Raw genomic sequence first — 24,960 nt, forward strand, 5'->3', positions numbered from 1 at the left:
GATAACTAAGATGGGGTTCCTGTCCTCCAGTGGAGGAGACCACCCTGTAAACACTTACCTCCCTCCAAAGTGGAAAAAGAAGAATCATCCACGGGATGCCGTTGGCACCTCTCACAGGCCAGCCTGGGGAAGGTCCTGAGTAGCCAAAGAGATCACCATAGCCCATCCCAAGAATGATGGGTGATGCTGCTGTTTGCCTGGCCCACACTGCTGTCTGTCTCTAACTATTGCATGTTATCAGCCATGGAAAAGTCCAGCCCCACCACAGCGACCCTGAGGAGCAGAGTAGAAGAGGCCTATCGGGTTTCCTAAGCTGTAATCTTTATGGGAGCAGATTGTCAGGTCTAATCTTCTGTGGATCAGTCAATAGCTTTGAACCACTGACCCTTTGGTTACAAGCCAGGCTCTTGACATTATGCTGTTCTCCTTGGGATAAACCGGTTTATTACTACTAATAGCAGATCACACATAAAACCCATGTGAATAAGTGAATTATGTACAACAATTTACTCCATCATCTAGCAGCCCCGTAAGGTAACCAATGTTCTTGTCCCCGCATCGCATGTAAGGAAACAAAAGGTCACACACCAGCAAGCGGAGGGTCAGTATGAATCCTGAAAGTCTAACTGCCCCACCAAGATTCTGAGCCTCCAGCCTAGCCCCGTGTTCTCCGATATGAGTGCTTAGTCCAGAGGTTTAAGATAGCTGGAATGTCTGTTCAGAAGAAATTGTTTTAGGAATGCTCAGCAGTCTGTAAGCTTGGCCCTCACTAAATTAAACAAATCACATACAGACACAGCAAGTAATTTGGGGGATAGTGGAGTGTTTTAACGTAATTAAAATTTTCATCCAAGTTTTAATTGTGTCCTCCAAACTCATTGCCAGTGAGTCGATTCCAACTCATAGAGACCCTTCAGGACAGAGTAGAACTGCATCGGTGGGTTTCCAAGATGATAGCTTGATGGGAGTAGAAAGCTTCGTCTTTCTCCTGCAAAGCGGCTGAGGGTTTAGGACTGATGATTGGGCTGATGGTTAGCAGCCCAACGCCCACGCGTAACCACGATACCACCACTGCATCCTTCGTTCCTGTGGATGTTGTGTCTCACCACCCTGTCTCCAACACAGAGTTTTCAAGGCTGTCACTCTTGTCACACTTTCCCCTCGGAGCAACTGTTGGATTTGAACCAACAACCTTTTGGTTAGCAGCCCAGCCCTTAACCTGCCATTTCCACCGGAGCTCCTTTCCGCCTTGCAGACAGACACTAGGTATATCTGTGTCCTCAGTGCTGCGTACCTCATAAGGTTGTTGTGAGCGTTGACTAGAATAATGCATAAACAATGCCCACTAGGGCAAGATCTGAAAATGTTGGCCCTTTCTCTAAATGCTTCCAAAACTAGTAATTCATGAATATATTTCTTCATTTATTTTTCCCCAACCATTACGCTAATGCCCTGTCATCAGCCTGGTCTTCTCTGTACACAAATATGTTGGAGAATATTCAAAAGTTTAAGAATAAAATTCCCATTTTTGAAAGGTAATTGCTGGGAAAATCCAGGGAGCGGGGAAGGCAAAATGGGTAAGAGAAAGTATAAACAAGATGGTCTATATGAGTCTTCTTTTCTCTTCTATGTTGTTTCCTCTTTTCCAACAGGTTTATTGGCATAAAATTCACATATTATGCAATTCAATAATCCAGTCACAACAAGAGTTGTATAATCATCACCACAGTCGGTTTTAGAACATTTTCTTCGATCTTGTACGCATCATGGTTAGCTCCCCAATTCCTACCAACCTCCCCTGCCGTACCCACAGGCGGCACGTGTATATGATTTTAGATTTGGGGGAAGTAATTTGCTCCCAAATAGAATACATGTTGCTTCTCTTAAATAACATGTCCTCAGCAGTGGCTTTTCCAAGTGTTAAGCTTGCCGCTTTCGGTGCTCTCCATGGTAATTAAGAGTGACCGCCACCGTGGACACTGGCAAAGGCACAGTGTTTGGTGAAATTCGAGATACACTCTGCCCAGCGCAGGCTCTCCTACCCCACTCTCCCTCTCTCAGCTTAGATCCCCCTCCCAACCCGGAATTTTACCCCAGGGTGTAATTATCACCAATATACAGTACTCTAAGACTTTCCTAATTAAATATACTATTAAGAAACATCTGCTACTATAATAGGAGCCCATTATATTCAATTTAATGCTTCTGAAATCTTACTTTCTCGAATTCCACAGTTGACAGTTAGGATTGTTCACAGATATTTACACTCAAGGAAATTTCCCTTTAAAAAAAGAGAGAGGAGGGGGGGGGAAAGAAACCTATTTTTAACTAGGACAACTTGGAGACATCTGCCTTCCCCAGGCAATAGGGAAATGTTTTTAAATTATTTTTACATCGGGAATAAGCAGGTTGTTCAGTGTGCTCAGGTAGTTTAGATATGGTTCGGGCTTCCCATTGGAAGAAGAACCAACCTAAAACGATGTTTCCATCTTCGGTCTTCATAGAAATTCCTTCCATAAGGAATTGTCCTTTTTTAGGAATGATCCCAGAAATTGCTTTTTGGGAACCAGACTGGGATGTAGTTCATCAACAATTGTTTGGGTTGGTTTTTGTTTTTAATCTCTGTTGCTCAAGTTTCAGGGAAGAATCAAATATTTTGCCTTTTACTCTCTCCCGTATTGGACAAGCCCTGTAAATTCATGCCTGTGCATGTTTGTGTGTGTTCAAGAAGCCATACATCCCCACAAAGAAAACAGCCACCTGCCCAACTCCTACTGCCCAACTTTCCCTCTGTGAACCTTTCCCTAGCCATCGACCCGAGGGAAGCCCAAGCAGTGTCAAGCATCTTCCTCCATTCTGGTTTCAGACCTCAAGGCTCTCTATATTTTGTTGTTGTTGTTTTCATTGCTCTTGTTACCAGCTTTTCTCTCCTATAATACCGTTACGACTCCCTCGCTGGAAGAGCTTACGGGCTCTCTCTGTTGTTAATTCCCGCTTCTCCTGAGCACTCTCCCCAAGAGAGTTGATTGAGTTGGTTAGCGCGGGTCTGTGGTATCTGAGATGTCAGTGCCATTATAAGGTATGAGGAAGCTTCACAAAGTTGGTGGGAAACTAGAGTTAAAAGGCAATGGAATTTCCCATGATGTTTTTGAAGCGCCCCCACCCCCACCCCCGCATGTCCCAAGTGAAGGCATTATTCAGTTAGGCATGGGGACTTTGGGGATAGTATGCTTTGGGAAGAGACTTTCTACTCCTAATAATCCTAATCCTAATAGCTAAAGTCTTTTGCCTGGCTCGTTACGTGCCAGCCACTCAGCTCTCGTCTTTACTCCTCACGAAGAACAAGGTGTTCTGCTAGCATGCCCATTTCTCAGGGGGAAAAACTAAGACATAAGGAGATTAGGAACTTGCCAGAAGCCCCACCGCTACGACGGAGTAGAGCTGAGCAGCCACGGGCCTCCTAGAGGGAGGAGTTCATCAGTGGTCCCCTCATAACTTCAAGATGAGCCAGCGATGTAAGTGTGCGCACGCACACACACACTCCGCTGAAGTTGTGCTTACCAGTGGCGTACCAAAAACCTCCTTGTGTTCTGGCCTTTTAAGCTAAATTATCAATAGAAATATCTGAAACTTGGTTTCGTTTCTTCTGACCCAACAAGAGAAATCCATGACCACTGTGGGGAATCTTTTCAATAGAAAGAGTCAAAAGGAAAAATGAAAGTAGCCAAGTTCACCACACAGCCGTGACCTCTGCTAGTCTTTCCACTTTCTGAAAGGACAGCGGTGACACGGTGCGAAGAAGGGCACCAGTCAGCAGCCTGGAGAGGTACATGTCGGCAAGGAGCCCCATCCCATTACCGACATCTTCTGTAACAGCTCAGATTAGTGCTTTGGGGAAAATCACTAAGTATCAAATCGCTGGGTCAAAAGATAGACACACTTCAAACCTTGTATCATTATTACTGAATCACCTCGCAGCAAACTAAGCTAAGCTCCTGGGTGCCTAGACTCGGCGTCGGGCCGTGTCCCTGAGAAGCGGCTTGCTTGTGTGAGCTGCCATGCCTCTGCAGGGCTTCTCGGCTCTGTTGTGTCGTAACTCGAGGTGCTGTCTACGTGGCTGCGTTCTTTATTTTATGTGAAGATGTTTTGCTCTTGCAGCCCCTGGGAAACCGTGGAAGCATTAACTACGTTTTGCTAATTGCTCTGAAGGCGACGAGCTGTAACCAGCTCAGAGTGCTTGACTATCGGTGGCCGCGTGGAGCATGATGCATCTTGGTAAAGCAGCCTCCCTCCGAATCCACGCCGAGGGTGCGCAGAGCAGCAGAGGCCAGTCCTAACAGTGACTTCCCTTCGGCGTGGTCGACGACACCTCACAGCAGCAGCCCTTGGAGCGCACTCCCAGATCGGCAGCCTCTGGACGCTTGATAGAAGCGCAAATCAGACGCGCCCCACCTCAAGTCTGCTGATTCAGAAGCAGTGTGACTGGGCCTCGGATAACCAGCCCGCCAGGGTCTCTGTGTGAGCGACAGAGGGCGAGGCCACCGGGGTGGCTCGATGGTTGTGTTCTCAGCCGCTAGCCGAGGTTTGGGCAGTGTAAACCCGCACAGATGCACCTCGGAAGCCAGGCCTGGAGACCTGCTTGGAAAAAGCCTCACCTTTGGAAGGCCTGTGGAGCAGCTCCACTCTGCACACATGGCCGGTCCCCACGACTCAACAGCAACTGACAACCACGTCCGGTGTGGTCCTGGAGCCTCGCTCTTGGTTCAGGCCTACAGTGCAGCTCGAACCGCTTCCTTCCATACCATGGGAACGTTTCAACAAGTATGGCCAGAATGCTCCTGGGAGGCAGCGTGGCAAGATTGTGCCTCGCGTACTTTAGACATGTTGTCAGCAGAGATCATTCCCTGGAGAAGGACATCCTGCTCACTAATTAGCAGGAGAGCAAAAACGGAGGACGGCCTTTGGCAAAAGGGATGGACACATGGCTGCCCGGATAGGCTCAGCCACACGAACGCTGGGGGATGGTGCAGGCAGTGTTTGTTTCGTGCTGTGGTGCACGGGTCGCTATGAGACGGAGCCCACTCGTAGGCACTGAACAACAAGTTTGATCCATTGGCGACCCCGTTAAAGCTGCGGGGCGGGCAGGCAGGACTCCCTGGCTGGTGCCAATGATTAATAGCTGAAAGGTTGAAGCTTCGAGACGACCCAGGGGTGTGTTCCAAGAAGGCTTGGTGATGCACTCCTGACAGCCTGTGGGGTGCAGTTCTACTCTGTCACCATGAGAATGACTTAGAGGAAGCTGTCTGACCTGGGCGGACCTGTCCCGTCACTCGTCACTCGTGGCAACCAAGCAGGTCGAAGAAAAGAGCGCTTTATGGCGGGTCAGATTTGGGCTAGAGTTTGTGGGTTCAGAAGCAGTACACCAGCCCTGCCTGATGGTGGAGGGATCGTTGGATGGTCAGTGGCCTACAGCCCGCCGTTGTCCCATGGCTGTGCTTAGGCTCTGTGCCCTCCCAGCCTTTGTGTCAGCATCCTAAAGAGCAGAAAGGCCCTAAAGAGGTCATTAAGCATCATTTTCAAGCCAAGGGAGACTTACACCCAAGACCTTAAAGACAAATGAGAGTCCGAACTCTTGCTAAAGCTATCCAGAGAGAGACACATCCAGCTGTCCCTCATAACCACTGTGCCCTCTCAAGAAGTCTTCCCTTTGCACCTCCGTGCCTGCAGCTGGAGCCTGTTGCCTGTCGCCGCAATGAAGACCTACTACTTCTCCATGTAAGGCTGAGAAATCAGAGGCTTGCTGAAATGTTTCCCACCCTGTAGGACTCTCTTGATAGCTCTTGATCCATATCTGAGGTTCTCTTTCAAGGCAGCCACACCTGGCGCTGGGTACCAGTACAGTGAAAAGGCAGCCGAGTTCTCTGTGTTGAGAGGTTGGCCCTGAGCCTCCTGGTTCCAAAGTCAGCTTCGTTCATGGGCTCCTTCCTTCCGTGAGCAGCTGGGTGTGCAGTTGGATGTGTCTTCGAGTGCCTGTAATGAACAGAAGGGTGTGTGCTCATGGTTTAGGAGGCGAGGTGGCCAGAACCCGGCCACTGGCTCTTGCCGAAGGTTCTCTGTCTCTCTCTGGGAGAGATTCTCTAGCCCTCACATGCCTGGTTCCTTGGTGGTTGTTATGTAGCATTGGTCTTACCCCAGTTTGAGCTTGCTACTTGTCTCTGTGGCTAAGCCATTCCTTTTATATCTCATAATTTATTGGTGTCAGACTCACCCTACACTGATGTGGCTGCCTCCGAATGTCCCAAGGAAAGCCCTATTCCCAAATCCACAGGTATAGGATTTCAGCTTCCAACACATTTTGGGGGAGAGATGCGGTTCAATCCATGACACTGTATTCCAGCAACTTTTAATGGAAATTGCAAGGATTGAACTATGTTTGACTCAGAAAAATGGCAACGCCATAGTGTTCAACTCAAGACTGTGTGCCGCTCATTGTAGGGAGACAGAGTCAAGAAAGCTGTGAGCAGAAGCGCAGCGTGTCGTGAGGGAAGCAGACCGTGCCGAGGCCCACCCCAGGCAGTGGGCACGAAGAGTGGCAGAGGGACCCGCGATGGCCTGGAGAGGCAAGGAGAAAGCCATCGTCTTCAGCCTGGGGGACAGGGAAGACATCCCCCAGCAAGGGCATTTAAACTGAGTTTCCAAGGGTGCATTACTTTCCAAGTGCTAACGCATCGTAGGCCCTACCACCGTTGCAGTGCCCTCGTTGCAGTCCCTAGTTCATCTGCGGACAGAATCGCCGCCATGCTGCTTGTCTTCATCGTTCAAAAGTCAGGGCTCCCCAGCAGAATGGCTTGATCCTGTGTTAAACTTGCTTGCTGAAGGTGGATGTAAGAAAAGAGTTTAAAAACTAAGGAACGGATTACCTAACAAAGTTAATCATTGTGACTTAGCTCTGAGTATCGAATGAGAAAGCATTCTCAGCGCAGCCATATATGGCTCAAAACTATACTCTTAAAGAAAACAACCCTTTAAGTTGGATAGCAACTGACGATCTGGAAATCTTTTCCCCAAACTGGACTTAAAATACACTGTACACTGCCGGGGACATGTCAGAGGAATGAAGGGCCAGAGACATCCTCCTTGCAAACTGCCTGCTCGCTTCCCTCCGTGTGCCGATGTTCACCAGTGGTTCTTCTCAGGGGCAAACTGGTCATTCCACACTCTCAGCCAGCGTCACCACTCACAACAGAAGCCCTCCTCACTGTAACCCTCGCTGTTCCCCCATGAAAGTCCACACAGCCTGAAAAGGATACTGGAAGAACTGTTCATTTCTAAATTAGGACATGGAGAACTGCTTACATTGAGGACATACTTTAAGGCCAAAATGAAAGCAAGTAACCCACTGTATGGAGTTGATCGCAACTCGTAGCATCCCTACGCAGGGTTTCCAAGGTTCTGAACCTTTAAAAGAACAGACGCTTCTTTCTCCCACAAAGCGGCTGGCAGGTTTGAACCGCTGGCCCTGTGGCTAGAAGTTCACCGCTTCATCGACAACCCAGCATGGCTCCTTGAAATGGATGCACCTGAAACAAAGACTCTGCTGTCACTGTGTGCCACTGAGTTGATCTACCCTATAAGACAGAGTAGAGCTGTCCCATCGGGTTTCCTAGGCTGGGATTTTTATAGAGGCAGATCTTTTTTTTTAACCCTCACCCAGTGGCCAGTAGGTTCGAATCAGCAACCTTTCGGTTAGGAGCCAAACTCTTACTTTTATTTCTTAACAGTTTTATTGTCATAAAACTCACATATCTCTTTATAAGTAAATAGTGCTCCTCTTAGAATAATAAAAGGCTGATAAGAACGATTTGGGAAATTGTGAACTAAGTACAGTGTGCAGGAGAGCAAGATGCTGTAAAGGGTAACTTCAAGCCATACAATTCAGTGGTTGAAACATGTTAAAGAATCGGCAGTCATCACTAGAACATTTTCAATTCTAGAACATTTTCTGCATTCCTGTACTCATAATTATGGGCACCCCGTTTCTCCCCAACCTCCTCTCCCACCCCACCTCTCCTGCCATATTCCTAAGGAACTATTCACCCACTCATTCTGTCTATACAGTTACCTGGTCTGGATTCCATATAAAAACAAACAAACATATATATTTTTTAATCCCAACAACCATAACAAAATAAAACAGTAAAATTTCAGTCAAAAAGACAGCAAATGATCTGGTTTATATTTTCTGTGTTGCTGCTTTTTGTCATATTGGAGTTTATCTGTGTTGTATTTTGTCATTGTGGGTCTCCTTCTTGAATCACTGTGCGGTGTGTTTTGGCCCTGAAACCCAGGATAATGAACCTGGAGAGACGGCAACAAGAATAAGGGATCCTGGGAGCACAGTGGAGGGTGTGAAAGAGTAAGGGGAAGCTGAGGGAAGAAGATGTCTTGAAACTGTACAGTGATTGTACAACACTGCCTGATAGGATTGAACTGTAGAATGGCATGATCTCTGGATTAGCTCCTAATAAAATGGTTTGGGGTAGTGGGGACAAGAAAGCAGAAAATAATTGAACGAATTTAAAAACAAATTTTAAATGGCTCAAGACTAGGGAGGGTGCTCAATTTTAACCTAACTCCCTCTGTCTGCATGGATCCACTTCCCCATGCACTCTGCCTGAGGGCAAGGCCCCGCAGATCAAGGGCCAGAGGGCATTCGCCAGCGGCTCCTCCATGTGGGGATCCTGCAAAGGGACCTGGGACTTTCACCATCATCCATCTCCTGCTTCACCCTGAGCATCCAAGCTCACGACCATTGTGCAACCAGCCCCTTCGTAGAACTTCCAAGCAGTACCGAATTTCCTATTAAGGAAAATAAAAGAGTTCTTTTCCTTGGCGAACAATATTTTTAAAATTATTTTTAAAGAAACGGACTATTTTCGTTATTAAGAACTCCTTATTTCCAGAGCCACCTGCAGATTGGAAATGATGATCTGTGTTCTGTTGAATGCTTGTAGGCTAGATAAATGCACATACTCTGAGGCTGGATTTAAGATTCAACGTTGCATTTTGGGTTAGGTTTCTGAAGAAAGGTAACATCTCTATAAGTAAATAGTGTTCCTCTTAGAAGAATTAAAGGCTGATCATCACAATTTGGGAAATTGTGAACTGAGTACAGTTCGCAGGTGAGCAAGATGCTGTAAAGGGTGGGTTCATTTTGGACCTCACTAAGCATTTCATTGTTTAGGAACTCGGGGTCCTCCTTATAAGTCTGTCTGTCCTGAAAAGCTGGCACGAAGGATGAGAATTAGAAGACGCTAAAAATGTCCCCGAAATCACACTAAGAACATGCCGTAGAAAAGAGCAACTAGAAACAGAACCGTAGTGTCAGGTTTGCATCGAGCATTTTACTGTCTCTGAGGAGACAGACCTGGAGAAAATGCATTCTATTTATACAAATAAGCCTTACCTAAGGCTTGATTTTTAACAAGCATCTCGCTCACTGTCTTCAAATCAATTTTGACTTGAAGAAACCGTATAACAAACTCGTGTGCGTGTACCAGGCTGCACACCTTCACAGAAGCAGAAAGCCTCATCTGTCTCCCTCAGAGAGGCCATTGGGTTTGAGCCACTGACCTTGTGGTTAGCAATGAGTAACCCACTACACCACCAGAGCTCCGTAGCATCAGTACAGAAACTTGTGTTGCCTGAGAGCTTGACTAGTGATGCTCAGAAGCGGTCCCTCCATCCCTGGAGGGAAGGAGGAAGGGGCCTCCCAGGAAGGAGCAAACAAGGAGGGCGGCAGTGGCTGCCTGTGCCGGCGCTGCGGTTCTGCACTCACATCCCGAGATCTGTCATGGCACAGTGAGACGAAGTGGATGTTTATTGGCTGTCTTGCCTTCCTGATTTGTCTATGTGAGAGCCAGTGTCTCTGCCTTCTGTCTATCGAATTTGCATCTTTTGTGAAAATACTGGATGAAAAGATCTCGTTGCAAGCTCTGGCAAAGTACGCCGTCGGAAAATCACAAATCAGCAGTAGAATTCTTACCTCTTGTCCTCTGCTCCCAGCTGTGGAGTTCATCCCACCCTGTAAGACACCGTAGGACTGTCCCTGTGGGTCTCTGAGACTGTGAATCTTACAGAAGTTGACAGCCTCATCATTTCTCCCACAGAGCGGGCAGGCGGTTTCGAACTCTGACCCCCACTACACCCAGTGCCGTGAAGGAGAAGCATACTTTGAAGGCCTCACACAGTTCCTCTCAGCTCCACAGCTGGTCAGGATCCTTCTTCTTGTCAAGAGGACAATTTGATCTCCACATTGGAATGAGTGACAACCTCCAGTGAGGAAAACAGGGATTCTTGGGACCGGCCAGAGAACTAGGGATGACCGTCTTTGATCTGTTCCTTGTTCAGCTTGGCTGAGCCCACGATCTGGAATCTTTGACAGAAACCACTGTGGATGCCTTCCTCTCAGCCTGGTCCCCAAGCCTGCGGCTCTCCTCCCCCTTCCACTGGCTTCCCTTCTGCTCTCTGCTGCCCCATTTTCCGGAAATTGCACTTAGTAAGACACACAACAAAACCTCTCCAGTCGCCAGAGCCCCAGAGTTCGTCCAGTAAACCCAGTAAAGATAAGAGCCCCTGATGTGGGCCAGCCCCCGTGCTGCGCAGTGTTGTAATCCCTCTTAGTTCTCATGGCACCCAAAGCCATTCCCACCTCTAAGCCCTCCTCTTGGCCTCCATGCTGTCGCTCTGCACTTTCTTTTCCATCTGCCTGGCGGGTCTCCTTGCTGGCTCTTCTTCGTCCACCCAACTCCTCAAATAGTAATCTTCCCTGAGATGCAGTCCCTGTCCTCTTCTTTCTCGTTCTCACCTCGAGCCACCTCATCTGTTCCTCTGCCCTCAGCCCCTACCTCTTCTCCATAGATGGATTTCCGGATCTGATTCTGATTTCCAGTTTTCCGACTGGACACCTCCCACCTGCCCATCCAGCTCAGCGCATTCAACAGCACCCCCACTGTTTTTCAGCCAAAACATGCGCTCTTTCCCTTATCCCTTCATCATCCCTGCCATCCGGCTACTCGCTCGTCTTGCATGGCACATCAGGCAGCAGACCAGGAGCTCGGCCTCACGGCAGCTCACTCAGGCTCCCTCCTGTCTCCAGGGCACCCCTACTTTAGCGCCGATTCTTCGGGGCTCTCCTTTGGATGCGCACACCAGCAGCCTGGTTCCTGCGTCGACTGGAGCCTCTAGCCGCTCCAGTCGATCCTCCAGCAACCACCAGAGCTGTCGTTCTGTGACGGGGATCTCATGGTGGCCCTTCCTTCTACAAACCTCCAGGGCGTCCCCACTCTGCCATCCCATGGCACAGGAAGTCACAGTCTGCCACGGCTGCCATGCGGGTCTCAGCTACCATTTCTCACTCCCGGGTCTGTGTAGGGGGGGGGGGGCGGGGGGGAGTTCTATTACTAAAGCTGTTTTTTGTACACTTTAGGATATCTGGAAATTTCTGTTCACCCTTTAAGCCCAGCTCCGTCACCCCTAGCAGGTGATCAGTAACTGGTGAATGTGTGCGTATGTGCAGACAGCCTCCACACCCTGACTCACACAAAGTGAGGCTCGCCCTCGGTGCTCGGGAGCACTCTGGGACATCTCTTGGGGGGCTTTATCCACATCATCTTGTAGTTGTTCGCTGTGGGACTCCGGAACAGGGATAGCAGCTGGCGCCTCATGGGCTGTTCCTCCCCAGTGCCCATGAGCACCAGCAGTCCCAGCCCTGTTTCCACGGAGCCCACAGCAGAGGAGGCCTGGACGCCAGTCCACACCACACTGCACGCTGTCGCTTTCGGCAGAGACACATTCCTGTACGACATGAGGGCTGTGTGGTAGCCCCTGAAGTAGCTTCTCCTGAGGCAAACACCGTGGCTGTGTCGGTGACACGATTGCTGAGTCAGTGACAGATGGGCGTTTCTTAATACAAGATGTTGATGTTTCCGTGGAATGTGAGCGATCTATTGTTTCATGCTATGGAAATATCTGTGAGGAGGGCTTCAGGACATTTGTGGGAAAATTCTGTTACCTTGGGAGCTGACATCGGAGTTCAAGAAGAAAGAAATGTTTGGAGAATGACAGTGACAGCAATTGTAAATACTAATTGAATTGTGGATTGTTATAATACCTGTCGGAGCCCCCAAGAAAGTGCTTTTTAAAAATTCTGTTCTTTTTCCATGACCTTTTTGGAAGCCCCCTCATACTTGTGGAAAGAGATGCGCGACGCGATGTATTAAAAATCCATTCCTAGTCTCTGCCAAGAATTCTTCCCTCGAGCGCTCAGTCCACCAAACTGCCACACTGCCTGCGCCGCGCAGGCTCTTCTAGAAGCCCAGCGCACGGCGGCTCTCGCTTTGCCTTGGGTTGCTCGCGTTCATACTGAAAGAGGTGGGTGGGGAAAGCTCGAAAAAGACGCAAAGGTATCCAGCTTTTTCTTCCAGCCTCTGCCTTCCGAGCGGCACATGGCGTGCAGTTTCTTCTAGATGTGCCTTTTTAGCGTGTCCATTGTTAACACGTGGTTGGGGAAAGCGCTAAAAAGACAAAAGCATCTAACTTCCTATTCCAGTTACCAGACTCTCTCTTTTCCGCCATCCAAAGAAAACTGCCAGGTCTGTGTGATTTTCAAAAGCTCATTTAAAAGCACTGTGATCGCTGCTGCTTTTTCTCTGTGTGCTGGGAGGTGCGTTTGCCGCCTGCCCCGTCAGCAGCTCTCTGGGTCACGGCTTTGCTGTGTCTTGGAGCGAGGTGTGCTTGCTGTCACGAAGATGCAGGGTCAAAATAAGAAGGAAAACTCGAAAGGCCCGTGCAGCGGCTCAAGGGAAAAATGCAGTCGACCGCTGGGTGTTTGTCCGAGCCTCACTCACTGTTCATTTAAGGGCCGTCTTGCATTCCGGTCGCACTTCAGAATTTCTGACAGGGCAAATTGGGGAATATAAATGAAGACGTCAAGCGGGTGCCCTTGATGATGTTGGGTGACACTGCTCCTCTCCCCACCCCCCGCCCCCATTCCATCCGTGTGCCTGAGACAGCTGGCTGTTGAAAGCGTACAGGAGAACGTTGCTGTGTGTCAGTCAGCAGACTGTGCGACGCAGGAAACAGAACGGCGAGGATTCCGAGACGGGGCCTCAGTGGTCTGTGCAGAGCCAGCAGCGGTGTTACAAACGCTGCTGCACCTTTGGTGGTCTCAGTGGGTTTTTAATGAATGGATGCTGGTGGTGTATTACCGAAATGGCCTTTCTCTCACCTTTCTTTTTTTCAACTGTGTTTTCTCTCCTATGATGTTCCCACCTGTCTTCTCTGGAAAAATACACCAGGCTAACTGTCAGGTAAGTCCTTCGTGGTGTGTAATGTGATTATTAGGACGCTCCACAGAGGGAAATGAAGTAAACAGGTGTCTGGGGAGTGACGAGACTATACAGAAAAGGCACCTGCCAAATTACAGAGACACTCCTGCTGGGGCATGAACCCTCGAAGCTGCGAACACTGAGCACACTGAGCCAATGCCAACATCTGCCCGGAGGACTGGGCCTCAGGGAGGGACTAGTGTAGCTCTCAGTGATGAAGTGGGTTACCTGGACCGCCGGGCGTCTTGGCACAAAATACAGGCAGCGCCTAGAGGGCCTTGTGTTCACTCAGCAGGGTTCTAACCCACGTGCTCACGAGCCACTCGGCTTTCAGCACAATCCCACCTTTACAGAGTTGGCCAGCTTCGAGGGGCCGGTCCCAGGGATGTGTTGGAAATGCCCGTTTTAACTTCATACGCAAACGTAGCCCGGGAGGGGGGCGGTGAGCAAGAGGCCGTGGCAGGCCGGTAAATTGGGTTCGTGCTGCACTCGCGCTCGTGGGGAAGCCGATATGGGTTAACTCTAGTCCAGGGAATGATTGTTTGGAATGGCAGTGGGAGCGAGAGCTGTTCACCCCTCCCTTTCACGTCAAGAGGGAAGAGTCCTGCTTCACACACAGGAAGAGTGGAACAAGCTCTTTTTAGATCCTGAAGTGCAAGACGCTTACTTTCCAAACTGAAAGCAGAATGCAGCCCCCGGGAGGGGACCAGCAGTGAAAGGGGAGTGTGTCTGGTGTGCATGTGTTTTCCTTGAAGCCATGTTTACCTTTGAAAGGGAAGAATGATGTGCTTTGCACACAGTTTAACAGCTTCCTCGTCTTGATTTCAGAAGTCAACAGAGCAGATGAAGAAGGTCCCTACGATTATCCTTTCAGTCTCTTATAAAGGAGTCAAGTTTATCGATGCAACAAATAAGGTAGGTGCTCGCCTCTGGCCGAGACGCAGCCGCGGCCCCAGCATTGTGATCGCAACGCTCTGGCAACCATGATGGCTCACCTCCTCCTCCTTTTAATTGCACGCGCGCGCACACACACACACACACACATCACACACATCTGTAGTGGCACACTTTATTTGGGGCCACTTTCAATAACCCTGTAAATATTTTCCCCTTGCTCATGGTGCCTTCCCTGACAGGTTATTCCCACTTCCTCTCTGGCATGCCCTTTGACTCCAGAGAACGTTGGAACAGAAGAAAGCCACAATGCAAAGGCACCGTCCCCATTAGGGGAAGTGCCCCTGGATGAGAAGCAGATCATTGTCTTTCCCTCCCTGTAGAGACCCACCTGCCCTTTTTTGGAGACGATAATCAATACCACACCCAAGGAATCCATTCTGGCTTTTTAAATCTAAATGGTCTAATTCTCATGGACCACAATGGCAGAGAGTTTCAACTGTATTTTTTAATTGAACTTCACTATTTTTTAACAAGACATTTGATATTTCAGCCATCTTCACCTGTGCTGTTCAGTGACATTAATGAGTTCGTCATGGTTTTCAACCATCACCTTTACCATTTTAAGCGACATACTCAGCCCAGAGCTCTGGCTGTGCAGTGACTTGTACTGACAGCGAGCGCAGTCTATGGGCTCTGAGAGAGAGAGTGGACAGCTGGGTGGCATTTTACCTAAATTATGACAGAGATCTGTGGCTGGATTAGACTTCTTTGGTGTGGTCCCTTGTGCGCCCTAAACTCCAAAGCTTCTTCACAAACCAAATCGCCAGAGGAAACGCCCTACACAGAGGCTAGAGCATCGCTCTTCCTCTTTCTCTAGAGGTAACACCTGCCCTTTCTGTGCATACCCGTCACAAAGGCCAACACACAGAAAAACACCCTCAGGCTTTTTCCATTCTACATTGCATTTAATTCTCAAATACTGAGCTAGATGAGAGTGTTTCAATGTTGTCCAGCACAGTAAAGGGATGTTTTATTTTTCCTCCACCTTTCTAACTCGCAGACTAAGGGGCGTAGAGAAGAGGTGCTATACATGGGTGAATACCATTTGCTTTCTGGCCTACCTACAAAACCTGCTTCTTCCAGGGCCCATCCTGTTAAAACAAGTGGCCCGAAGCAGTGGGGACTTGGGGCCAGGACATCTGGGTTTAGATTCTCGAGGGAAGCCCCACGGGCCGTGACTCCAGTATGGATCATAAACATGAGCATCAGAATCAACCCACTGAATACATCCCTGATTTGTCTTACCTAACAGAAGAGGCCAATGCATTGGGCAGATAAGCCCTAACTCCACATAGGAAGACCCCCTCCCAGTTTTAGAGAATGTTCTGAAAGCCAGGCAGAGCCCTTTAACCTACATCGCTTGCCATGCTGACACCCAAAGCGTGCTCAGAGCAACCCGCGCCTTTCATGGAATAACATGAACAATAACACTGTCAAGGGGGTGGCTGTCAATGTAAAAAAGATAGTCTGTTCTGTAAGTTGTTATTGGCAGTTACTGTTGTCAGATTACGATTGTGGTTATTCGAATCAGAATTATTCCAACGGGTTAGCTTGTTTTTATTTCCTGAAAGTGACTACTTACTCCTCCTATTTGGCATTAGAGGGTCCAGACCCTCATGGAATGCTCCAGCAAGACACCACTGCTCCCTGCTAGACCTAAAGTTCAAGAAAGACTGACACTTGGGTGGGTTTCCCCCTCAGCTAGAGCAGCTCTCTCTTCTACCCAATTTGCATTTGGACAACACAGCACTATGTGGTCAGTGTGTGAGTTTGACACCCTCTTAGATGAACAGCCTTAGCAGACTCTGAGTCTGACAACTTCTAAGCAAGTGGGATCTGCCCTGAGAAGTTTCCGGACTCTTGGGTTGTCATTCCGTGTGTGGCAATGGTAAGATTGGATACCCCCGTGTGAGTAGTGCCCTCTCTAGCCGCTCTCCCTGATGGGAGGATGGAAGCGAACACTGTCAACTTATGCACTTTGCTTATGGACACGTCGGAAGACTTTGAAGCTTTTGCGCTTCCGCTGCAGTCACCAGTTAGTGGGTGAATTGTTCATAAACCTCCACATACTGGCGACTGCTCCTTGGAAATCAGCTCAGAAAGATATGGTGAAGATACTTCTGTGTAAATGAAGACAACATAACTTGCAAGTCCTCTCAAACGCACTCACGGCCATCAGTGATGCTAGAGGACAGGACAGGACTGCCTCTGTGGGTCTCCAAGACAGTCAATCTTGATGGGAATAGAAAGCCTCGTCTTTCTCCTGCAGAATGGCTGGTGGGTTCAAACTGCTGACATTGTGGTTAGCAGCCCAGGGCGTAACCTGCTACATCACCAGGCTCCCTCTATCTAAGAAGCATAGAAGAAAGTTAGGTCCCGTGGGTGGAGTCAGACTTACAGACAGTTGAGGAGCATTGCTAGCAACTAAGGAGGGAGGGCTGGTCTCAGAAAGCATGTCATTGCTGCTGCTGCTGCTGCTGCTGCTGCTGCTGCTGCTGCTGCTGCTGCTGCTGCTACTGCTGCGAGGTGCCTTTGGTTCATAGTAATCCTGTGCACAACAAAAGGAAACACTGCCCAGTCCTACACCGGCTTCACAATTGTTATGCTTGAGCCCACTGCTGCAAGCACAGGATCTTTCCATCTTGTTGAGGATCTTCCTCTGTGGTGCTTGCCTTTCCTTTACCAAACGCGAGATCCTGTTCCAAGACTGGTCTCTCCTGATATGTATGCAAGGTACATGAGATGGAATCTTGCCATCAGAAGGCATAGGAACCCTGAGAGGAAGGATCCTCCTCAAGTTGTGCTGTGAAAGGGACTGCACCCTCTACCTGCTTACCTCCGTGTTTGCCGTGGCATCTCTGCATGCACAGCCTGGGGAGCGAGTGTGCTACAGCAACAAACAACCTCTACTGCCCACGACAGGAGCCCTGGTAGCATAGAGGGTTATGTGTTAGGCTACTAACAACAAGGTCAATTGTTCAAAACCAACAGCTGTTCTGCAGAAAAAAATAAGGTTTTCTGCTCCTGAAAAAAAAAATTTTACAGCTTTGGAAACCCACAGGGGCAGTTCCTGTCTGTCCATAGGGTTGCTTTGAGACTACAGTCCTGCCTCCCTGAATGCTCCCCATCCCGTCTGATCTCGGAAGCTAAGCAGCATCAGGCCTGCTCAGCGCTTGGTGGGATGGTATGGTTGCGCTGAGTCAGAACTGACTCGACAACAGTGAGCTGGGTGGTCTAATGCCCAGAGCAGGAAAGGAGCAGTGGGTCACATACAGCCTCCTGCTTTCTGTCTTTACTCTCAGAAGTGACGTTTTGCTGGGCTGCTCTGGCTTGTGAGGAAGGCCGTGTGAAACGCAAGCATGTTTGGAGACCACGGTTTCAGCTAATCAGGGCCCCTGGAGCAGCCCTCATTGTGCAGTGGTTAAGATCAATGGCTGGAACCCACCCACCCCCCCAGAGGCTCCCCAGAAGAACCATTCAATCTGCTCCCATGAAGACGCCGCCAACAATGCCTTACATGGCAGCTCCACTCTGCCACCTGGGGTCACCGTGAGTTGAAAATGACAGCATCTACGGGAGCCCTGGTGGCACAGGGAGCAGTACTTGGTGGCTCGAAGCCCCAGCTAAAATGACAGCATCTACAGAGCCCCTGTGGCACCAGGGTGAAGCACTTGGCGGCTCAAAGCCCCAGCTGCTCTGTGGGAGAAAAGACCCGGTGGACTGCTCCCTCCGAATGAATGGCTCTCAACCACAGTGGCCACTAAACCCGTACCAGGGTATTTCAAAAAGCACATGAGAGACCATTTCAGTATCTTTATTCCACTTTCCACAAGCTTCTTGAAGGCCTTAGTATCGAGACACACTAGGCGTCACACCTAAAGATCAGGTTTTAAGGTTCTCGCTGTCCTGAGAAGCTCTGTGGCAGAGTGGATGCACGTTGGGCTGCGACCTGCAAGGGCCATAGTCAGACGCGGCTTTCTGCTCCCACAAAGAGCTCCAGGCGCGGAAACCCCTGGGGGTGATCCCACCCTGTCCTATAGGGTCACTGTGAGGCAGAATCAACTCACCGACAGTGAGTGTGAGGGGTGTTTTGTACTTTGTCTTAAACAGGCCCCTGCTGACCACTGTCCTTTATTTCTTTAGCCTATGTCCTATTTGAGGGGTGCAGAGGAGAGAATGCTTAATGGGTATTCAGTCGATGGAATGACCACAGGACCTGGGGCTCCTCCTGAAATGACACCCTGGCAGCCACCCAGCTAGCTGGTCCCGGAGAAGGACTGAAGCTTGGTTTCCCCTCCCACCGTAACGTTTCTCCTCCACAGCCACTTTCCACCAATTAGTTGGCAGCGCAACAGATAATTAATTATACGTTAATTACTCTTCCTTCCCCATTAGTCCCCATTAGACGACAGGAAAGATGCGTCCTCTGGAGAAGCACTTCTTTCTTTTTGTCCTGATCCATCAGTGGTCGACGCTGAGCTCGTCTGGAGGCCTTGAGTGCCTCGTTGCAAACCCATAAATGGATTGCCCAGTAACTTAGGAAACGGGCCCTGATTTGAAGCAGGGAGAGGCAAGAAAACAGTGATGAATTTCAGAAGGAACTCGGGGTGGATTAAGGATTAGACTGTTCCGGCAAAATCACATCCGCTCCACGTAGTTCTGCGGCACGGAGGGGCCCAGAGGACTGGCTCACTCCCAAGCTGCAGGACCGCGGCGGTTCCTAGAGACCATCCTCCGTTTCCGCGGTAGCCCTGGTGGCTAGTGGGCTGTTAGTGTGACTACTGCTCCGCGGTAGAAAGATGAGACTTTCTCTTCCCCAAAAGATGCACAGCTTCAGAAGCCCCAGGGGCTAGTGCTGCTCTGACCTGGGGTGGGTCACACTATGAGCCAGCGGTTCTCAACCTGTGACTTGAGACCACTTTGCGGGGTCGAACGACCCTTTCACGGGGTTGCCCGATTCATCACAGTTATGAAGTAGCAACGAAAATAATGCTATGGTTGGGGGTCACCACAACCCGAGGAACTGTGTGAAAGGGTCGCGGCATGAGGAAGGTGGAGCACCACTGCTATGAGTCCTAATTGACTCAGCGGCAGTGGGTTTGGTTTGGGGCTGGCAGATCAAGGAGCCGTCCCAGGGCGGGGGCGGGGCATAGCTCGCTCCACTAAGCACTGCCCTGGGAGTGGGTAGGGCTTTGTGTTCCTGGGCTGTCTCCCTGCTCAGCCTTCCCCGCTGGTGAAGTCGGGAACTGTGCCCAGCGTGGACTTTGTTCTGGATGCTTCTCAGCACCAGCTCCAGAGCTCCACACAGGGTTAGCGCCGGGGGCGGGGCACAAGACACCGCGGAAGGAACCGCTGCGAACGCATATGGCTGTTGTAGAACATGTGCTTTTTCTTCTAAGGAGGTAGGATTCGAATTGGGAGCTAAGTGTGTGCTGTTTCTCAGAGTGGCGCTCTGCAGGTGCCTACAGTTGGGGAGGCCACGTGGGTGGCACTATGTTCATTTCCTCGGATAACGTCTGAAGAAGACCGCTCTGTTAAGCCCAGAGAAAGCCCAACTCTTCCTCCGTGATCGTCACACACAGCCAGCCTCCTTAGGATTCTAGTACGAGTTGGCTAGACCACAGAAGTCGGTGTGGCACCCACCAGCAGTGAACAGGTACCTAAAGGACACCGCATGGTCCAACTTCTATTGCAAAGGAGAAAATGCATCTCTTCTCCTGGAACTTGCTTCCAGTTGGAGGCTGGTCAAGATAAAAGGAACCGTTGTAAATCTCAGCCCATGACATCACCATGTAAAGGGCGGAGGAGCCCTAATGGACACATCACATGAGGTGGAAGAATGGACCCAACCACCCCATCTCCACCATCTAGAGCTTAGGGCTGGGCATCGTGGATTCATCAGACACATGGGAGCACAGGTCCCTGCTCTGCAAGGCTGATGGCCCAGGATGAAAGTCGCAGCTCAGTCATGCTACCCGCCCCTCCACGTGCTCCTAGAAGCCAGTCTGGCTTAGTGCAAAATCCCCACAGTGACTGCGCTGAGATCCTTTTTAAACCTGAACGCAAAACATCCCCTGACGTCATCCTAACGCAAACCACTCCTGCGTACCAAGTAAAGAAGGAGCCTTGCCCTCGCTTCAGCACTAGCTCTGTGTGATCCAACGGACAACAGGAACTCAAGGGTTAGACGGGCACCTTCGAGGACAGTGAGTGGAGATGCCGGTCGGGGAGAGCTACTCAGATAGGAGGGGAGAATGGTTGCACAACTCAAAAATCATAATCAGTGTCACGAAGTTGCATATGTAGAGGATGTTGATTTGGTGGGTGTTCTGCTGTGCTCTGCATATTCTCAACAACAACAAAAATAAGATACATGATTTTTTTAAAAAAATACAGTGAGACTCTAGACCTAGAGTCTCACCACATGGTAGCACCATGAGTATACCAGAAGTTCTGCTCCAATATACCTCCATATATAGCCCATCAACACAAATTCATTTAAGTACATTTTTCAAGTGCCAACTACATGGCTCAGTGTAACAGTCATTCACACCTTAATGATAGGGATTGAATTGTGTGCCTACCCCCACCCCACCCCAAAATGTGTCAGTTTGGCTGGACCATGCTTCCCAGTGGTACATAACGATCCTCCATTTTTGTGATCTGGTGTCAGTATCCCACACGTTGTAATCCTCACCTCTGTTGTTAATGAGGCAGGCGGGATGCAAGCTACAGGATTGGGCTGTATCATGAGTCCATCTCCTTTGACATAGAAAAGGGATGAAGGATTCAGCAAGTGAGCAGAGATCAGAGCGTCCTGTCACCACCAACAAAGAAGAGCCAGGAATGGATCACATCCTCTGGAGCCAGAAGGTCTCCACTGGGAATCTCCTAGATTGATGTGAAGCCACGTGGAGAGCTCTAAGGGATGCCAGGCCCACAGCTGCTAAAAGGAGATTAAAAGCTTTCCTCCTAAACTGTGAGCCAACAGAGAGGGAAAGCCTGCTCTTAGAGGTATCATCTGAAATTTGGACCTCTGGCCTCCCAGACTATGAACGAACAACGTTGTTGGTTAACACCATCTGTTTATGGTGCTCCTGCTCTAACAGGGTCACGACAGAACAAAGACATTATGATGGAATGTGGTGTTAGCTTGTTTTCCACCTAGCGTAGACCATGGGAACAGAGGAAAGACTTTTGACAAGGTGAGAGGAGGCTTATTTGGGAACATGGGGCATTTCAGAAGAGAGCAGACCATACTGAGCAATTAAAAGATAACCCTGGGGTTCTAGAGAACAGAGAGGTGGAGGTACCCAGAAATTTGGAGGGGAGGTCAGAAAGCTGAAAGGAGGCACCAGGAAAGAGAGAGTGAGAGAAGTCCAGCAATACACTTTGAAGTATTGCCCCCCCACCAGCCTCGATACAGCAGTCATGGAACTGAAAATTGCCAAGAGCGATACCCTGTGCATTGGCAAGATGCAGAGGAGTCAGTGCAGCCAACATCACGGGCAGCTTTCTCTTGAATACGCTCCTGCTTTGTGCTTATGAAGGATGTCCACAATGCAAGAGATCAGCGCAGTTAGAAGTCGGGGCAAACGAAACCAAACCCACTCCTCTCGAGTTGGTTCAAAGTCACAGTGACCCCATGTAGGGTTTCTAAGGCTGAAAAGCATTACAGGGAGCAGACAGCCTCTTTTTTGCCCCAAACTGCAGCTGATGGTTTTGAACTTTCAGCCTTGCAGTTAGTAGTAGCCCAACACTTAGCCCCCAGCACAGCAGTTCTCAACCTGTGTGTTTCCCTCCCTTTGGGGGTCGAGCAACCCTTTCACAGAGGTCACCTGATTCATAAAATTAGCAAAATTACAGTTATGAAGTAGCAACGAAAATAATTTTATAGTTGGGAGGAGTCATCGCCACATGAGGAATTGTATGAAAAGGCCACGGCATTAGGAGGGTTGAGAACCACTGCCCAGCACCATCGGAACTGAAGCCAAGGAAACATTCATGTATTGCCAGTAGATCCTTCACTGGTGAGATCAACCCACCAAGGCAAGAGCAAGAAGATAGCTGCCATTAAGTGGCGTCCAGCTCATGCCAATGCTTCTCAGATGATGGAGTGCCAGGCCTTTCTCCCGACCTTTCAGCTAGAAAATCCATGTGTCAACCATCGAGACAGTGGCAGAGGTTTTCAGTACTTACACAGTACCTTTAAAGACTCTGCAAACCCTCGCATTTTCAAAATCGCATCTTAAAACTCACTGGCCCCTAATCTCGTTTGCTCTGTGAAGAAATGCTCTCCAAATGCCCGAAGAGGACCACAACCTTGTATTTGGAAAGTGTCTTGCAGCAAATGCTCCTTGTTGACGACAGGATTCCAATTTCCATGGGCGTTATTTTTGACACAGCCCTGCCTGCGGTATCAACACCCAGAGCAAGGATGAAGAATGTCTTCATTTTCTTTTTATGTCTTAATTCTGTAATTGCTTCCCGACCACACAGCTCCATCGAGTGAGGGACACGCAGTGCTTTCGAGGGACCCTGGCAGGAAAGACCATTTAGTAAGCATTTTTAGACACTGATGGGTATACGTGGAACTTTATACTGCCGACAGGTTATTTAAGATTGTGCAATTAAAAAGTAATTAGGGTAAATAAAGCATTGATGCTTTTAGATCTCTGACAACTGCAAAAATAAACATAAATGGGATATGATATTTTTTTAAAGGAAGGCTCCATTATGTGAGCATTTTAATTTTATCTTGTTGCTTTTTAAATACATCTGTGCTTCAAAAGAAGGCTCCAGTAGACGTGCTGCCAAGATGCTCCCTGATAATTCTATGCTTAAACCATTCCTCCTTTTCCTCCCACTAGTTCAACTTGGAGGCAGGGGGAGGGCGGGGGGGAACGAGCAAAGAAATACTGGAGAGAGAAAAACAAAGCAATGTTCAAACAGTGAGGGGTGGGAAGGAGGAGGCATGACAGTGTCTTTGAAAGAGTGTGAGCTGTACCGCCAGACAACCCCGCATTTCAGTCCCACCTCCGTCACCTGCCCAGGGTAAGGCAGTCACACTCCCTGAGTACCAGTTTTCTCACCTGCGAAGTAAGAACTGCACCAACCTCCTAATTACACACGGTGATGTAGTTAATTAAATGTTGTCATATCCATGGGGCCGGGTCTGGATCTAGTGGGACCTCCTTAATATTGCAGCATGGTTGTCTTGGTTTCTGTAACCATATACCGCCAAGGGGGAGGCTTCTAATGAGCAGAAATGTATTACCTCTGGGTTCTGGAGGATAGAAGTCAAATTCAGGGCACTGGCAGGACAAGGCATCCTCTGTCCACTCCAGATAAAAGGATCATCCCTTGCCACATCCAACTCCTATAGCCCCAGGCATCTCTTGGTTTGCAGCTGTTTCTGTACAGGAACTTTTTCTCCTGGATGTTGCGTCACCATGTCTGTCCTTCCCTTGAAAAGAACCCCACAGAAAGGATGAGGACCTGGGTCAGAGTGACAGGTGATGCTTTCCCTGAGAGGGTCAGCAGGAGGCAGTCTTCAAGGGGATATGAGAATGGGAACCACACCATACTTAGTCACGGCTGTGGGGGGTTTGTTACTGTTTGAAAGTGTCTACCACTTAGACTGCCCTTGGGGGTGCCGATGGGTGAGAGCTATTGCTCCGGGGTTCGACTGTTTTAGGTTGTTTTGCAATGAAATGAAAACACTCGCCCAGACCTGCCGTGTAGTTATTTAACCTATGGACTGTGCGTTGGGTCAGTCTGAACGCGGGGCACTCTGAAAGGAAAAAGCTGCTTCCTCATCATTGGCCTTGCTTCTGAAAGGTGCTGGTTTGCAAAGGAAAACAAGAGCCTTCTGTGTGCTTTCTTCTAGAACATAATTGCTGAGCACGAAATTCGTAATATCTCCTGTGCTGCCCAGGACCCAGAAGACCTCTCAACATTCGCTTACATCACAAAAGATTTGAAGTCCAACCACCACTACTGCCATGTGTTTACTGCCTTCGACGTGGTGAGTAACAACCCGGCTCTTAAGATGGATCAGAAATCATCCCAAACATGTCTGCATGTTATGGAAAGCCCAGCTCGTCATTCGCATACAAGTTTTAGCTTCTTTACTAGAAATTTCATGTATCGCAGCCAATTATAAGGTATTCTGGCAGACAGACTTGTCTGAGATTTTTCTATACTCTCGCCCCGTCATTAGACTTAGAACTCTTCCCCCACCTGATGCCTCAATTGCCATTGCTCAACCGCTAACTTCCTTTTCCAGATTTGCCAAATCCCTTCTTCCTCCACAACCAAAACAACACAAAGATCTTTCAGCTTCTTTGTTCCTTTGCTATACCTATTGGTTTCTCTGATAGGCTTTTCTAAATAATAGGGCCAAATATGATAGGATTGTTGGGCAGAAAAGTACATTTCCGTGCTTCATCCGATATCTGCGTGTGTCTGTGTTCAACAGGAATCCTATTTGATGCCAAGGAGTAATGACTGCACCAATCCCATGTACGAGAGTATGTAGCATTGGCAGGTCTTCAACTCACTTCACAATTGTTGTCATCCGTAGGGTTTTCTTTGGATGAATTGGCTCATTTTC

The 24,960-nt window shown here is 49.0% G+C and overlaps 1 protein-coding gene across 15 annotated transcripts in view; it reads left to right on the top strand.

Annotated features, from left to right (window-relative positions):
• Positions 1-24,960, top strand: part of ANKS1B (ankyrin repeat and sterile alpha motif domain containing 1B) — a 1,331,756-nt gene that overhangs the window by 1,286,354 nt on the left and 20,442 nt on the right. For all 15 annotated transcript variants that reach the window (XM_075551114.1, XM_075551115.1, XM_075551116.1 and 12 more), the window contains 3 exons: positions 13,359-13,370; positions 14,217-14,303; positions 24,235-24,372. In XM_075551114.1, the coding sequence (XP_075407229.1) occupies positions 13,359-13,370; positions 14,217-14,303; positions 24,235-24,372 (237 nt within the window). The remainder of the gene's footprint in view (positions 1-13,358; positions 13,371-14,216; positions 14,304-24,234; positions 24,373-24,960) is intronic.

Source organism: Tenrec ecaudatus, chromosome 6 (assembly GCF_050624435.1).
Source record: "Tenrec ecaudatus isolate mTenEca1 chromosome 6, mTenEca1.hap1, whole genome shotgun sequence".
Classification (NCBI taxonomy): Eukaryota; Metazoa; Chordata; class Mammalia; order Afrosoricida; family Tenrecidae; genus Tenrec; species Tenrec ecaudatus.